Source organism: Parus major, chromosome 26 (assembly GCF_001522545.3).
Source record: "Parus major isolate Abel chromosome 26, Parus_major1.1, whole genome shotgun sequence".
In the NCBI taxonomy this organism is placed as follows: Eukaryota; Metazoa; Chordata; class Aves; order Passeriformes; family Paridae; genus Parus; species Parus major.
In genome coordinates, this window is record NC_031795.1 from 4,669,915 (window position 1) to 4,686,631 (window position 16,717).

Genomic DNA, 16,717 nt, shown 5'->3' on the forward strand with positions numbered 1-16,717 from the left:
CTCAGGATTCTCCAAACCCTTCCCAGCTCCCTCAGGATTCTCCAAACCCTTCCCAACTCCCTGAGCTCCTCACAGGACAAGGAATCTCATTCCCAAGTCAGTATTTCTCCATAGATAAAGTGGAGGGGAGAAAGCAGAGTTCTGGATGTTTTTATCCGGTTCCAGGCGCAGAGGGAGCCCGGAGCTCACCTGTAGGTAGCGGGAGGATTGGCCCGAGCTCGGCAGGACAGGGTGACCTTTTCTTCTGCAGAGCCCTCAGGGAAGAGGGTGTGGGACGGCTGCTCCTCGAACACCGGCCCGTAGTTCCGCGTGCCGCTCTGGGCTTGGCACCAAACTGCGGGAGAGGGGAAAACCTGCTCAGCTCTGCTCGGCTTTTCCTAAAAAAAATCCTCCTTCTCAGTTTTGTAGGGTGTGCCCAGCAGCGAGGAGGAGGAGAGAAGGAGCGATGTGACAACCCCACCCCATCTGTCAGCACAGCCCGGCCCTGGCTGTGGGAACACAACCTGCCGTCCCCACCGAGCATCCCGCACCGTTCCCGCCCTTCCAGAGGGACCAGCATCCCTGGAGACACGGGGAGGAAGGACCAGGGACCTCCTGGAGCACCACAGCTGGAGCTGGGAATGTCCCCCTGTCCCTGAGGTTCCTCCTCTGCCTGCACAGACCTTGCCTGGTGCGTTCTTCTGAAATCCTCTCCCGGGCGAGGGAGGAGAGGGGAGAACCGGGATCTTCACGGCTCTGGACACACCTGGCAGGTCCCCTCTGTCCCTGCAGCTCCCCTGGCTCCTGACACCTCAAACCAGTTGGTTACTGGTGTGCAAACCAGTGAAAACCAGTACAAACCAGTACAAACCATTCTGTTCCGTGGCTGGGACGAGCCTGAAGCTGCTTTTGGGGTGTTCAGACACAGGTTTGACTCTGGTTTTGAGAACGAGGAGGAACAAGAGGGACAAAGCCCTCCCCTGCCTGATCCACACCGTGCCTGGGCCACCCTTTGGGGACGAAGTGCCACTGGCAAGTTCCAGCTGCCTTCCTGTCTCAGATAAACAGCAAATTCCAGCAGATCCCCTTCCACGCAGGAGAATCCCAGAACCCCAGCCTGCTTTGGGTGGGAAAATCCCTCAAGCTCATCCCGTTCCACCCCTGCCGCGTCCGGGGCAGCTCCCACAGCCCGGGGTGGTCACTGGAAGGGACACTGGGAGTGAGAGCCAGGCAGAATCCGCCTGGAAATCTCTTCCTCGCAGGAACAGCCGGTGGGATAATTGCCAGCACGTCTGTCCTCCTTGTCCCTGTCCCCCTGGAGACGCCTGGCCCTTATCAGGGAAGGAGCCACCAGCACTGATAAGCTCCGAGCTGCTTCCCCGGCTCCGGGATCCTTCCCTGCTCTGTAATTGAATTAATGAGCGTCTCCAACCCGCTGTGCCAACGCCAATCTGTCTCCTTCCCCCCCTGCTCAGCGGGGCCGCTCCTAAATGAAGCGATTCCCGGGAGCGGGATGTTTTATGGAAGAGTCACTTCCAGCCGGGAACGGCCTGGGATCAGCGGGAGCAGCCCTTGACCCGCGGCTCCCGGGGTTGGCCTCGCGCTCCGGCTGCTCCAGGAGGAGGCTGGGACGGGATGGGATGGAAGAGGGGATGTGGTAATTGGCTCTGGGCTGGGAGCAGCTGCTCCCCGTGTCCCTGCTCCAGGCAATTATCCCAGCTCCGCCAGGATCGGCTGGCGGGATGGTTCCCTCACACAGGGAGAGGCGCCGAGCTGGGATTCTTTGGGATTAAGGAAAAGCAGCGGGTTTGGGGTGGTTTCCCTTCTAGGATGGTCCCGTTCCTAAAGGGAAAACTGGAAATCTTCTCCTGTTTGGGTCAGTGCTGAGGGAGTCCCGGCTGGAATAAACTCTGCTGATCTTGGGGGGAAAACAATATTGAGTTAATGGGGAATTAACGAGAAAAGATTTAATTGCGTGCTGATAGATGAGTTAATTGTGCTCTGATAGATGGCGGTGACAGGACCGAGGCTGAACAGCTTTAATTTTGAGATTAATTAGAGAGCATAAGGTAAAGAATTTCTATTTATTTAACAAATAAAATATCTATTGGTACCACTCCCATCCCTGCCCTTTCCCGTGGGATTTTTTTTATTCCAATCAAGACAAATCAGGCTCGTCCTCCCTCCTGACCCCACCCGGAGCCGAGCCCGTGTCCCCTTGCTGTCCTCTGCTGTCCCTTTGTCCCTGCCAAGGTTACGGCTGCCAGTGCCAGGCATCGATTTTCCCTCTTGGAATCGATGCCAGGACTTCAGGTGAGTTTTAATCCACAATTCCAAGGTGCTGGGGGTGAAACGCTTGGATTTCGCTCATTAAACAAATTGGAGGTTGATTAAAGCAGTAATTAAACTGTTGAGAGGTGGGGATAAGGTTAAAATGAAGAACTGATCAATCCCAGAAGTTCTGAGACTGATCTGCCACCCCAGAATTCCCAATTTTTAATGTTGCCAATGCAGGATCTCTCCTGGAGTTCTGGTGTTTGGAAAACAGGGAGAAGACAGGCACAAAATAAAGGTTTTTAAGCCAAATTTCAAAGGAGAGCAGCGACCTGTTGGGAATTTTCCATGTTCTGTCCAGCTGGGAGAGCTGGAACGACAGGAAAAACCCCACCACGCCCCTGGAATAACCTCCAGTATTAGGGAAAATGATAATTAGCACCAAAATAATGGGAAACGGGTTGAAAATGAAGATTTGGAGAAGCAGCTGCAGGGAGGTGACTCCAAAGGTTCCCTTTTGGGTTATTTTGGGGATATTTTTGGGAATGTGCTGAGAGCCAGGCCTGGAAAGCCCAGGTGTGCAGGAGGCTGCACTTTGTGCTGAGCCCAGGAAATGATGGATTTCCTCGGTGGAATGTTTTCCAAGCTGAATTCCTTTTTCTGAGAACATCCACAGCCTCTGGATCACAGGAGGGAGCTGGGCAATAAATTGGTTTTGCAGGAAATTTATGCCCAGAATCCTGCTGGATTTGGGTTTTTTTGGGGACCAGCTCTCTGAGGAACCAGGGTTTTATTTTGGGTTGTTTTTAACGAGCACCCTTCTGAGGAACAAAAGGTCAGGGCTTGGATTCCCTTATTTTCCAGAGGTTTTCCCAAATGAACAAAGGCCAGGGAGGTTTGGGGATTTTAGAGCAGTCTCTGTGCACTTCAGAAGCTTTAAATATTTAAATCTCGCTCCAGACCTGGATGTTTTGGCTCTTTTCCCACTCCAGAAGGTTTCCCTGAGCCTCATCCATCGCTCCCATCCTTTTGTCCCGATCCCTCCTTGTATTCCCAGGATTTCTCCCTGTCCCTCCGGAGCTCCACGGCACCATCAGCCAAAGCTCAGTGAAAATCACCCTCCCAGACATCCCAGGATTTTCTGGGGGTTTGCCTGAACTCAGGTGCTCGATGGGAGACCCCAACTCCGGCTCCGTGGCCGCGTGGGGGTCAGGCCGATTTCCAAGCGGGATAATTGCCTCCGGATCCAGGGCAGCCCCCCCTGCCTGGGCCTCCTCGGGGATGCAGAGAACATTAAAAGGTAATTAGATATTTATGAGGATGGGCCTGCAGCGTGCCCGGCGTGATGGATTGGCTGGAGGACATTATCCGGACCCAGCTGGAGAGGAAATGTCTCCCTGCAGAAAAGGGACCTGCAGGGAGCGGCCTGAGCCTCCCCGAGATCCAGGGATGGGGTCTGGAAATGGTCCCCAAAATCCAGAAATCAGCCCCAAAATCCAGGAATGGTCCTTGAGATCCAGAACTCCTCCCTTCCTCCTTCCCTGGGGTCTGGAAATGGTCCCCAAAATCCAGAAATGGTCCCCAAAATCCAGAAATCTGCCCCAAAATCCAGGAATGGTCCATGAGATCAAGAACTCCTCCCTTCCTCCTTCCCCGGGGTCTGGAAATGGTCCCCAAAATCCAGAGGTGCTCCCTGAGCATCCAGAAATGATCCCTGGGATCTGGAATTTCTCCCTGAGATCTGGAAGTGGTCCCTAAGATCCAGAATTTCTCCCTGCGATCCAGAAATGCTCCCTGAGATCCAGAAATGCTCCCTAAGGAGCAGGGGGATCTTTGCAGGGCTTGGCCAGCAAGGAATCCCAGGAAAAAGTGGGATGGGGAGTGGGATGAATCCCACTGGCAGGAGGAAATTCCTCCTGCACCTCCCGAAATCTGGGGTTAGAAAGGAGAAATCGTGTCAAACATTCCTGGCCCAAGGGGATATCGGGAACAGCGCAGACACGGAACAGCCCATCCCGGGATTTGGGATTCGGCACCGCCGCATTCCCGGTGGATCCCGGGTGATGTCCCGCCTGCTCCAGCCCCTCCCGCCGTTCCCACGGGAATCTCTTACCCAGGAAGGTGCCGACGGCCAGGGAAGCCTGGATGAATCCAGCGGCGCCTCCCATCCTGCGCCGGGTCCTGCGGAGCCTCTACGGGCGCGTGGGGACAGCGACCCTGGCGGGGGGGACACAGCGGGGTCAGCGGGGTCCTGCCAGCCCCAGAAATCCCATGGAGCTGCTATTCCACAGGCTCTGGATTCTGGGGTCAGCCAGACCCTTCCAGCCCCAGATATTCCATGGAGCTGCTATTCCAGAGGCTCTGGATTCTGGGGTCAGCCAGACCCTTCCAGCCCCAGATATTCCATGGAGCTGCTATTCCAGAGGCTCCAGGATCCAGCTGTGCCTCCCCGCTGGCCGCCAGCCCGAGCGAGAGTCACTCCAGGGCAAAATTCCAGCGGTGCCCGGAGGAGCGGGAGCGGCTGAAGGAGCTGTTTTTGTCCTCGATGGGACAAATCAGGACGGGAATTGTTGTCCCTCCTCCTTTGCTGTTTCCCATTCTCCCCCGCTCCTCCATAAATTCTTTCCAGGAGTTTTTGATGGAAAACACCGAGCCGGAAGCGCACGGGGTGTTGGCGGGGGTGAGGAGGGAGGAATAATTTGGATTTTTGTGAAAATAAAGAAGATATTGGGAAGGAGTTCTTGGCTGGTGAGGGTTGGGATGCCCTACAATGGGAATTTCCATCCCTGGGAGTGTCCCAGGCCAGCTTGGACAGGGCTTGGAGCACCCCAGGATTATGGAAGGTGTCCCTGCCTATGGCAGGGGTGACGCTGGGTGGGCTTTAAGGTCCCTCCAAACCCAAATCACTCGAGGATTTAGGGATTCTTTGACAAAAGAATCTTTAATTGAAACTCTTGAAGTGTCAGGGCATTTCCTGATGGCCTTCCCAGTCTCCTCCACTGCCTCCTGTGATCCCAAAAGATTCCCAAAAATCAGCCCCCAACAAAACCCTGAGCTCTTTGTGCTGCTCCCCGAGCCCTCTGCGGGAGCAGCTCCACCTCCCGCACCTCTTCCCGCGGAACTCCAGCAGCGATTTTGGGCTGGTTTATCCCTCTTTGTTACCAAACCCTTTGGCAGCAGCGCTCCCCCAGCCCGGCAGGGCCTCATTTCCCCAGAACACCCCGGTGAGGAGCTGAAGATGCTGCCAGCAGCTCCCGGGCCGCTCCTGCTGCTCATCCCCCCTGCTCCAGCTGGTGCCGCTTCCACTCCCGTCCCTGCCCATCTGTCCGCTCCCGAGCCCTCCGAGCAGGGATTAACCCATCCCATGGGATTCTCTGCCCCTTTCCAAGCCCTCCTCATTACCAACCGCACCTGAGCAAACAGCCCGAGCCCAGCTCGGCTCCCCGAGCCCCTCCGGCTGCAGAAAACACCCGGCCCCTTTGTGTCCTCACCCAGAGAGAAGATTCTGCTCCCAGCATCCCAAAATCCCGGGATTTTATCTCGCCTGGCTGCGAGGGCTGGATCCCAGCTCTCCTGAGAGCCGGGGAGGGGACACAGGGAGGGGACAGGGAAGGGACAGACAGGAGGGGACAGAGAGGGGAGACAGAGGGGTCAAGCAGGAGGGGACAGAGGGGACTGACGAGAGGGGACAGAGTGGGGACAGAAAGGGGACAGAAAGGGGACAGACAGGAGGGGACAGAAGGAGCGGACGGACAGAAGAGGACAGAGGGGACAGAGAAGGGACAGAAGGGGGAAAAGGGAGAAGACAGAGGGGGCAGAAATGGGACAGAGGGGTCAGGCAGGAGGGGACAGAGGGAGGGGTCAGAGAGGACAGAGAGGGGACAGAGGGAGGGGATGGACAGAAGAGGACAGAGGGAAGGGACAGAGGGGACAGAGAAGGGACAGAGAGGGGACTGACAGGAGGGGACAGAAGGGACTGACAGAAGCGGACAGAGAAGGGACAGCCGCCCTCAGCCCTGCTGGGATTTTGTTCCCTGAAAGGCCCCAAAATAAATCTGGAGCTTCATTATCGCGCCTGGCCGGGGACGGAGGAACCGCGGCCAGAGGGAGGCGGCAGCTCCTGGTGGGAGAGGCACGAGCTGTGACAGGGACAGGGAATTTGGGGACGGAGCGCAGCGGGGCGGGAGACGCTCCCACGCAGAAGCCGCTGGTTCCAGCAGCCCTGGAGTGGCTCGGTCACATGGAGTCACTTGATGTCACCGAGAATCCTGCCCCAAAGAGCGTCCCGAGCCCACGGCCCTGCGGCCAACACTGTCCCTTTGTTCCCCTGGCCTGGCCCTCCGCCCTGGGGACAAGGGGCAGCTTTGAGCCGGGCGCGCTGGGGGCTTGCAGGAGATGCCAGCCCCGCGCTAATTAATGAGTTGACTTTTCCAAATCTCTGCAGTTCCCTCGCTCCGGGGTTCGGGGGAGGCGGCAGCGGCGGAGCCGCTCCTGCACCAGCGGCCGCAAGTTAAACTCGGAGTTTTTGCTCAGAATTCTCTGCTGAGCCCCCGGAGCCGTCTGGGCTTTGGCTCCTTTGTTCCCTTTCCTCACACTTTGAGAACAAACAGGAATGAGAGCGGAAAAGCTGGATTTTGTTATTTTTTATGGAATCCGGGGCCGGTTTGGGTGGGAAGGGACTTTATATCCCATCCTATTCCAGCCCCTGCCATGGGCAGGGAGAGCTTCCACTACCCCAGCTGGCTCCAACCTGACCTCAGACCAGAGATGGGGCGGCCATCTCCAGAGCCGTGATCCTGAGCTCCTGATCCTGGATCCGACCCCGAGCTCCTGATGCTGGATCTGATCCCCAACTCCTGATCCTGGATCTGATCCCCAGCTCTTGATCCTGGATCTGATCCCCAATTCCTGATCCTGGATCTGATCCCCAATTCCTGATCCTGGATCTGACCCCGAGCTCCTCGGGAACACTCTGCACTGGATATTGAGCCCTGCTCTCCTCCCTGGTCAGGGAAGGGCCACAGGGAGCAGTTTTTTCGCTCTTGCCGGGGTGTTTTGACAGCCCCTCGAGAGCCCACTGCTGTCCTGAAAGGGGATCTGTCACCGCCGCTAATGGAGGCTGTCACCGATACCTCTGGGAGCCAGGCAGGATGGAAACCTCCACATTATCCCTTCCCTCCGGAGCCTCGGGATCTGGGAGCGATCCATTAGCGGGGAGGCAGAGTCAGGGAGCTCAGGGAGATTTTGAGGGGTGCTGGGAGAGGAGGAACTGCCTGGGACAGCACCCAGTGCATCCCCTGGAGGATGATTCCAGCGGGATTTTGGGGAGGTCGGGGTGGATTTTGGCAGGAGATGTCCTGCGCTATCCATTACCGGGATAAATCAGTGTAATTCCATCTCCTGCACTCAGCCACCAGAGGAGCATTTGGGATTAAGTGGGGCAGCTCCTTCTGCCGCAGCATTCCCCAGGGAAGGATCGCTCCGGAGCGGGGGGGGCAGGCTGAAATTCCTCCTGTGCCTCTTTTATTCGGGATCGTGGCTAAAGCTGGAAAGGGCAGGCGTGTGATGTTCCCTGGATTCTGACTCTCAGAACCTTCCCAAGGTTGGGGACATCGTGTCCGTCCCGGCACAGGAGGAACAAACGGGTTCATTGTCACGGGTTCGTCCTCCTGGAAATCTGGGATGGATTGAGAGGAAAACTTTGGATTCAGCCCTTCCCAGATCTGTCAGTGGCTCCAGGTCCTGCAGGAATTCCAGGCCACTCCAAACCCGTCCTGAACAAGGAAACTTCCAAACGAGGACCAAAACACCCCAAAACCAGACCCCAAACTGCAGTTTGGGGTTCCCTGCTCTGGTGGGGGTCAGGACCCGATGTTGGGTCCCCAGCCACAAGATGTGTCCCCAAAACACTTCCGGAGGGTCCCACGTCCCTCTGTCCTGCCCAGGTGGGTTTGGATCACTGCAGCTCTAAACTCGCCCTCCAGACTCGAGTTCCAAGGGAAAGCTCAGCCCAGAGCAGCTGGAATGAGGCTGGAAGTCTGGAAATCCACCCCGGAGTGATTCCAGCGGGAATTCGGGAGGCGATGTCCACCCCAGATCCCGGTTGTGGCTGGTAAAGCCACAGACATCCCACAGGGCACATTCCCAGTGCTGCCAACCCCACTCCGGGAGCTGCCGAGCACGGGAAATGTTCCCTTTTCCCGGGAAATTCCGGCTGTTCCCGCGGGATGGCCCGGGAAGAGGCGCTGATCCAGAGGGGGATTTCAGGCAGCCAGGATGGAGCTGAGCTCCCCAGAACAAACCTCCCCATTCCCGCTTCCCACTGCCCTCTCCAGGCCTGGATCAGCTCCGGGAAGCTCGGCCTAAAGCCGGGACTATCCCGGGCTCCTCCCGCCTCCCACTCGCGCTCCCGGTGGCGTCAGAGCCTTGCTGTGCCTCAGGTATAAATAGCTCCTACCTGCTCCAGCCCCTCCCCGCCGCTGGAAGCGCTCCTGGCAGTCGGGAAAAACAAGCGGAGAGCTCGGGAAACCTCCTGGAGAAGGGGTTGGGAAGGGAAGCTCTGATCCAGCAGCCAGAACCTTCCCGAGGGTTTGGGGTTTGGGGATCCCTGCCTGGCTCCGGGGATCTTCCTCAGCCTCACGGAGCTCCTCAGCCCTCCCAGTGCACAGCTGGGTGCTTGTACTGGTCATGCTGGGGAGGGACAGCAGCCCCGAGGGGAACCTGGGGTTAAAATCGTCCCTCAGGTGATCCCTGCGGTGGTGCCGGGTTTGTTTTGCTCCTTGGGATGCTCCAATCCCGTGTCCAACCTTCTCTCCTGCCCTCGGGTTTGGGATTCGGGCTCCAAACATTGCCAGCCTTACCAGGGATCAGCGCTGAACAGATTTTCCTGTCCCACCCTGGTTTTTACGGCTTTCCAGTAAATAATAAATGTCCTAATTTGGGATCAGGATTGCTGGGCAGGGCTGGGGTTGGGATCCACAGCCGGCTCCGGGCGGGAATGAGCCTTGGATCAGCCCAGTGGGATCCTGGATTTTCCAGCAGGGAAACACCAGGGTGTTTGTCATGGAAGATAAAAGATTTTGGGTTTAGAGAAAGGGATTTTGTGCAGCTGGAGAGCTGCGCTGAGGAAACCCGTGGGAGATGGGGAAATCCCCATTGCAAGCTCCCTGAAACCCCATCCTAAACTCCTTGAAAACCCCATCCCAAACTCCCTGAAAATCCATCCCGAACTCCTTGAAACCCCATCCTAAACTCCCTGAAAACCCCATCCTGAACTTCCTGAAAACCCCATCCCAAACTCCCCAAAACCTCATCCCAAACTCTCTGAAACCTCATCCTAAACTCCCTTAAAGGCTCATCCCCATCTCCTTGAAAACCTCATCCCGATCTCTCTGAAAACCCATCCCAAACTCCCTGAAAACCCCATCCCAAACTCCCTGAAAACCCATCCCAAACTCCCTGAAAACCCATCCCGAACTCCCTGAAAACCCGAGCTCCCTGAAGCCCCATCCCGAGCTCCGGGGCCGGGATGTGGGATCCATCCCCGACCCCGGGAATGCGCGGCCGCGCTCGGCGGAGCCGCCGGGAGCTGCCGGCAGGTGCGGGGAGAGAAACCCCTCCAGGGCTCAGCCTCTCCTCAAATATCTCACGGATAATTTGGATTTTGAGCGTTTCCAACGCACCCGGCGTGGCTGAGCAGCTTTAACGTGGGCTCAGCTCCACGTGGATTCCCATTTCCAAGGGCCGGGAGCAGGTGGGATGAGTGTGGGGGGAATCCTAACGGCTCGGCTCGGGGTTTCTGCCATTTATGATTTATTTGTGGTAAATCCGACGAGAAAATCCTAAGCCAGGCTGTCAGATCCTCTGCAGATATTCCAAAGGGATAAAAGTGACCGCTCTGTTTTGTAGGAATAAATCAGGGGATGGATGGAGAGTTGGGAATCCTTTGTCTCACTCTACCTGAGCCCCCGGTGCAGCTGGGCTGGACAGGACCCCCCCAGCTCCCATTTTCTGGAGTTTCTGGGAATTCTGAGCCACTCCGTGGAAAACTCAGTTATTTCTGGAAAGTTTGGGATCCGCTGTTGAGCAAAGCAGGAGGTTTCTGTGCTAAATCCCAAATATCCAGCCTGGAGAGGTTCATTTTTCGATCCTAAATCTCCTGCGAGTCCCCTTGCTCCAGATTTGCGCCCTCAGAATTCCTCGTGGATCTGCCTGGGAAGAGCAGGGCCGAGCTCGGGCTTTGGGAAAACCTTGGGATTTCTCCCAGCTCCGGGATGCAGAGGCTGCTGCTTCCCATCCTCACAGCAACCGGTGTTTCCCGGGAGAGACGCGATCTCCCTGGAAAACGCCCCGGTCCAGCCCTGGGAATGACGCTGGGGGCTGGTGGGAGTTGTGGCCAGCCCGGGGGAGTTTTGGGGTCAGCGAGGGTGGTGTGAGGAGGGAGCTCGGGCACTTTGAAGACACGAAAAGGAGCCTCAGGAAGCGCCCCCAGTTTTCCCTGCCCGCGGCTGCTTCCCCATCCCAGCGTCCATCCCTCTGGGAATGGGAACAGAGGGGTGCCCTGACTGTGGGGTACCCCCCGTGCCCTCGGGGAATGGGGTGGCAATGGATCCGTGGCTTTTCACTGGATCCCCCTCAGCCCCGAGTGCACCTGGCACAGCCCCAGACCCCCAAATCCCCCCGGAGCACCCCCAAATCCCCCCCCTCCCCTGGGATCTGCCCTCGGGAAGGTGATCTGGGACACCACGGCCTTCCTGGAGCCCCTTCCCTGGAGAGGAGACCCTGGGGCCGCTCAGGGCTCTGCCAGCTCATTCTGGGGGTGCTGAAGGAGTTTTGGGCAGCAGAACCCCCTGTGGATCCCCCCGGCACGCCGGAGGTGCCCGACCCCACCAGCGCGCTCCCGAAGCGCCTCGGGCCGGAGCGCGCCGGGAAAAACCTCGCGACAATCGCTGAGAACCGAAATATTCCCCGATTTTTTTATTTATTTTTTTTTTCCCCCTTATGAGACATTTCAGCTGCCAGCCGCCCTGAGCACGGCCGCGCTGCGCTGCCACAAGTGCCACCAGCGCGGCCCCCCCGCTCCCAACTCCACCCCCGGCTCCTCTCGGGGATGCCCAAAGCACCCCCAGCTCCTGACCCCATCCCTGCGGACCCCACTGAGTCCCCCCGGCCGGAGCGCACCCAGCGCGAGTCGGGAATGCTGCCCCGAGCCTCCGGGAGCCCTCCGGGATGCAGCAGAGCGGCACGAAGCGCTTACCTGGGCCGGGAGGGCAGCGTGGGCATCAGCCGGGGGCCCGCGGGGCCTGGCGGCTGCCGGGGGCTGGGCTGGAGGCAGCGCTCGGCTGGTGGCTGGCCGAGTGTGGATGTGTGTGCCCAAAGCCACTGCAGCATCTCTGCATTAGGATGTGCTCCTCCCTCTCCTCCCTCCTTGCGTGCGCGCTCCCTCGCTCGCTGCCAACCACCACGCCGCTCCCTGGAGACGCGGAATTATTTATTTTATTTTTTTAAAATTTTTTTTTTTCCTCCCCCCCTCCCTCCTCTCGCCCGCCCTGCTTTTACCTCGCTTGCCACAGCCGCGAGGAGCAGGCGGGCGGGCAGAGCGGCTCGGGCATCATCATCATCATCATCATCATCATCATCATCATCCATAATTCATCCCGCAGCCTCTCCCGCCTGCGGAGCCCCCTCGGCTGCTGCCGTCCCTGGGGCCGGAGCAGGTGTGGGGCTGGAGGGGTCTGAGCCCCTCGCTGTGGGGTGGGAGCAGCCCCAGGGCCCCCCATCCCTGTGTGGGTCTGTGCAGCCCCCGAGCCTAAATATATCCCCGGATTACACAATCGATCCGTGATTGTCCGGATATCTACGTCTATCCATGGATTCCTGAGGCTGTAGGCACCCAGGGATGGGATTCGCGCCCAGGAAATCGCTGCGGGGCCACATTTTGGGATGTTCCGGCTGGTGTGGGTGGTCCCCGACCCTCCGCGAGGCGTGGACGGGGATTCCCCCAGCGAGAGAGCTCGGGCGGCAGCGCCGTCACTTTCGTGTCACCTTCGTGTCACCTTTGGGTCACCTTTGTGTCACCTTTAGGGTTTTGGGTGTGCCCAAAGCCACTTTTGGCTGTCAGGGTTTGCCCCAGGGGGCTGCACCCGACGCTTTTCCCGGGAATATCGGCAGCTCCCGGCTCTTCTCCGGCTGCCGGGGGAGGTCGGTCCTGGAGGGACGCTCGGGGGTGTGACAGGGACACCCCGGGACCCCCGGCAGGTCCCCAGCTGTGGGGGACGCGGCGCTGCCCAGGTGGGAAGGGTGCCCGTGCTGGGGGGGCTTCGGCGGTCACTGCCAGGTTGTGGGAACGTGGATTTGGAACGTGGATTGGGAACGTGGATTTGGAACGTGGATTGGGAATGTGGATTTGGAATGTGGATTGGGAATGTGGATTGGGAATGTGGACTGGGAATGTGGATTTGGAATGTGGATTTGGAATGTGGATTGGGAATGTGGATTGGGAATGTGGACTGGGAATGTGGATTTGGAATGTAGATTTGGAATGTGGATTGGGAATGTGGATTGGGAATGTGGATTTGGAATGTGCCAGGGAGCCTCCGTCCCTTCCCATCTCCAGCCCAGAGCTGTTCCTGACGTCGGGAGATCAGCGGGCACCGGGGCTGGCCGCAGGTTAATGGGCTGCAATTAAAGAAAAGTAATTAAGGCCTTAGTGTCTCTATTGATTGGCAAAGCTCCCGCGGCCCCAGGGCAGGAGGGGACCCGAGGCTCCCGTGTCGCCTCCCCTCGCCCAGTTTGTCCCAGTTCGGGCTCCCCGCTGCCGGTTTTGGGGCGAGGAAGGAAGAAGAGCGCGGGAGCCAGGCCTGCAGGGAAGGGATGGATGGAAAGAAATCCAGGGGAGGAGATGAGTCCTGTCCCGGAGGAGGGAGGGGAACCTGCCCTCTGTCCCTCTGTCCCTCTGTCCCTCTGTCCCTCTGTCCCCTCCCGTCTGCGCCTCCGCCGGCAGCAGCTCTGCCAGGATCGCCCTGCAGGTGACAAAGACACCGGGAGCCTCTGCGAGGAATCCCTTGGATATTCGCAGCTCCAACAGGGAAAACTCAGCCATGGGAATGGCCAACAGGCTGGAGCAGCCTCCAGGAGGAGGAGGGAACCCGGCATGGATCCGGTCCTGCCCCCCGGAGCTCGGGGGCCATGCGGGTGTCACCCCAGCCACCAAAAGGAACAAGGGCCAAACCAGCGCGTCTGGCCCGGATCCATCCCGAGGATCCGCCCCGTCCCGCTCCGGGAGGGATAAAATCCCGACGGGAAAGTTGGAAGAAGCCCGTGGAGAGGCTCAGACCTTGGGCTTGGTGCTTCCAGAGGCTGCGGGCAGCGGGAAGTGGGGATTGGGGGACTGGAGGAGTCCCCGGGATGCAGGCAGCTGGAATTTCTGCACCGGGAGCTGAGCGCAATTCCACAATTTCATCCTTCCTCGGGACAGAGCGTGGCTGGTGCCTCCATCGCTCTGGGGATGTCTCCACTGGGCAAAAAAGCGCTTTTCCCCCTCTCTGCTGTTCCTGGAAATGCTGGGAAGGGGGCGGGAGAAGCCCCCGCGGCAGCAGGAAGCACTCAACCCTTCATCCTCTTAGCCGGGCCCGCCGCAATTACATCTCAATTAACCAAATGATCTCGCCGCTCCCCCTCCTTCCAGCCCCTTCTCCGCCCCGGGGAGCCTCTGCCAGGAGCACTCCGGAGCCTCGGGGCAGGAGGGGCTGGGAGAGAGGGATGGATCCCGCCGGGAGCCGCGCTTGGCTGCCAGGAATGGGGGGCTGCGGTCAATCCCGCATTTTCTGAGCAGCGGGAGCTTCTCCCCCTCTGCTTCCCGGAGGTTTGGGGGCTGAAAACGGAGCTGGAGAGGATCCAGAGCTGCTCCTGAGCATCATCCTTTCCTGGACAGGGAGGGGATTTTGGGAATGGTGAGGATTTCTGTCTCCAGGCTCTGGTTCTGGGGAGGATCCAGAGCTGATCCAGCACCGCTCTCTGAATATCCTCCACTCTTGGTCAGGTCGGGGATTTTGGGAATGTCAACCACAAGACTCTGCTGCTTTTCCCTCTTGGAATTCGATAGGAATAACTCTCGGGCTCAGGATGAGTTTTGAACCATGTTTTATTATATGTTTAGTGTTTTCTCTATACAAAAAAATCCAGTCTTTTTTTTTTTTTTACAGTGATTCAAAAAAAATGATATCTGAGTAGTTTGGCCTTCTCTCATCTCTCATGCAGTTGCTTTAGAAGTCCTTAAATTAAACCCTTTTAATTTTTTTTTCCCCCTTCCAGTCCATAAATCTCGCTGGAAACTGAATTTTTACAGCCTCAGCTTTACATTTCTCACTGGAACGGGTGGGGTTAACGCAAAGGTGGTGGGTTTTTTTCTTCCTCTTTGTTCTCTTTTTTTCTTTTTCTTATTTTTTTTGCTTTAAAAAAAAAGGCAAATAAATACACAGGATACTTGAGACCAGCCGGGAGGTTGGACAGAGAGGACGGACAGACTGCGAGATATTTACAAATTAAATTAAAACAAAACGACATCCGGTGCTTTCTGTCGGATGTGAGGGGGAGGAACAGACATTTCAAATGATACCGTGGAGGGACAACTCTGGTCTGGGGGTCTGACACGGGATTTTGAGGGGCTGACATGGAATTTGGAAGGATTGACATGGAATTTTGAAGGATTGACATGGAATTTTGGGGTTGACATGGAATTTGGAAGGATTGACATGGAATTTTGGGGTTGACATGGGATTTTGAGGGGTTGACACAGGATTTTGGGTGGCTGACATGGGATTCTGGAGGTCTGACATAGAATTTCGAGGGTTGACACAGGATTTTTTGAGTTGACATGGATTTTTAAAGGGTTGACATGGACGTTTGGGGGTCTGACAGAATTTTGGCCGGTTAACACAGAATTTTGGAGGTTTGACACAGAATTTGTGGGTGTGACATGAAATTTTGGAGGTCTGACATAGAATTTCGGGGTTTGACACAAATTTCAGGGTTTGACACAGAATTTTGGGGGTCTCACACGAGGTTTTGACAGTGCTGAACAACCAAACCTTGATGCCCAATGCGAGGACACGGAGACACGGGTGATGGGCGCTACTGATGCCGTGGGTGGCGTTGTGAGGACCAGAAAAGCATCGTTATTCTCGTTAATAAAACAGCTTTTAGTGCAAGAAATCGGAGGTGTCTCTTTTTTTTTGTCTTTTTTGTTTTTCTCCTTGATAAGTTTTTATATTTTTTTTTATTATTTTTATTTTATTTTTTATTGCTTAACTGAAATCTTGGTTGCTGAAGGTACACGGAAAGCACGGGCTGAGGAGGTGACGTCGCGGGTGGCGCTCGCAGCTCTGCTGGGACCTGCGCGACGAGGAGAGGGTTTGGGATGTACCGGGAAAAGTTGGTGGCGTTGGGATGCTCCAGGAAAAGTTGGTGGCTTTGGGATGCGCCAGGAAAAGTTGGTGGCGTTGGGATGCGCCAGGAAAAGTTGGTGGCGTTGGGATGCGCCAGGAAAAGTTGGTGGCGTGGCCAGAGCGAGCGCTGTGGTGGCCCTGGGTGACACTTCCCAGCTCTTCCCTTCTCCCTCCTGCTCTCACCCAGCTCCTGCTGGATCTCCTGGATTGTCGGTGACACCTGGATTTGGGATCTGTCACCTCCAGGCAGGCAATGCTGGCAGCAGGGACAGCGTGTCCTCGTGTGTGGTTGGGTTTCTCCGAGCAGGATTTTGGGGTTTTGACCAAAATTCCAGTTTTTCCTGCTGGTTTTGTGCCTCCAGCTGTGGTGTCACCTCAGGGAGAACGGGAGCAGCCTCTGGATCAGGGAAGCGGTGTCCTCATGTCCCAAATTCCTGGTTTTCCTGTCCTTAGGCTGGGTGCCAGGGAGGTCCCTGGAATTGAGATGGAGCCTGGATTCATCTCCAGGACATGGATGTGGAGTTGGCTCAGAACGTTGTAGGAACAGGACAAATCTACACATTTGGGGTTGAGCTCGGCTCCTGAGAGTGCTGGAATTTGGGGTCTGGTGCTGGAATTGTGGGTCTGGTGCTGGAATTTGGGGTCTGGTGCTGGAGTTTTAAGTCTGTCTCTTCCCTTCTTATTTATGATTGAGAAGCTGGCTCCTAATTGAAAACCTTGATGAAGGAAGGGTTCTTTCTTCTGGAGAACTGGAAGCGTTCCCTGCCCCAGAGAGGTTGTGCAGATCCCAGGGAGGGATTATCATCCCTGTGATGGGAATGGGAGCATCCCTGCCAGCCCTGGGTGTCCCCACAGGAATCAGGACAGGAGATGACTGGGATGTCTCCTTTGGAGAGGAGATGGGGCACCAGAGCAGCTCCCAGGGAATGGGATTAGGATCAGGGTGGGGAACACCCCACAGCCACAAATCCTTGTGTGGATTCTCCATCCATCCATCATCCATCCATCATCCATCCATC

At 56.9% G+C, this 16,717-nt stretch overlaps 1 protein-coding gene across 3 annotated transcripts in view; it reads right to left on the reverse strand.

Annotated features, from left to right (window-relative positions):
* CNTN2 (contactin 2) overlaps positions 1-11,651 on the reverse strand; it is a 25,929-nt gene extending 14,278 nt beyond the window's left edge. Inside the window, exons 1-3 of one of the 3 annotated variants that reach the window (XM_015650675.3) lie at positions 11,510-11,651; positions 4,367-4,470; positions 190-334 (exon numbers count right to left, since the gene is read on the reverse strand). In XM_015650675.3, coding sequence (XP_015506161.1) covers positions 190-334; positions 4,367-4,421 — 200 coding nt within the window. In that variant the 5' untranslated portion in view covers positions 4,422-4,470; positions 11,510-11,651. Of the gene's footprint in view, positions 1-189; positions 335-4,366; positions 4,667-5,744; positions 5,841-11,509 lie in introns of those variants that run through there. The other 2 variants (XM_033519883.1, XM_015650676.3) reach the window with 2 other exon arrangements.
* Between the last annotated feature and the right edge of the window lie 5,066 nt (positions 11,652-16,717).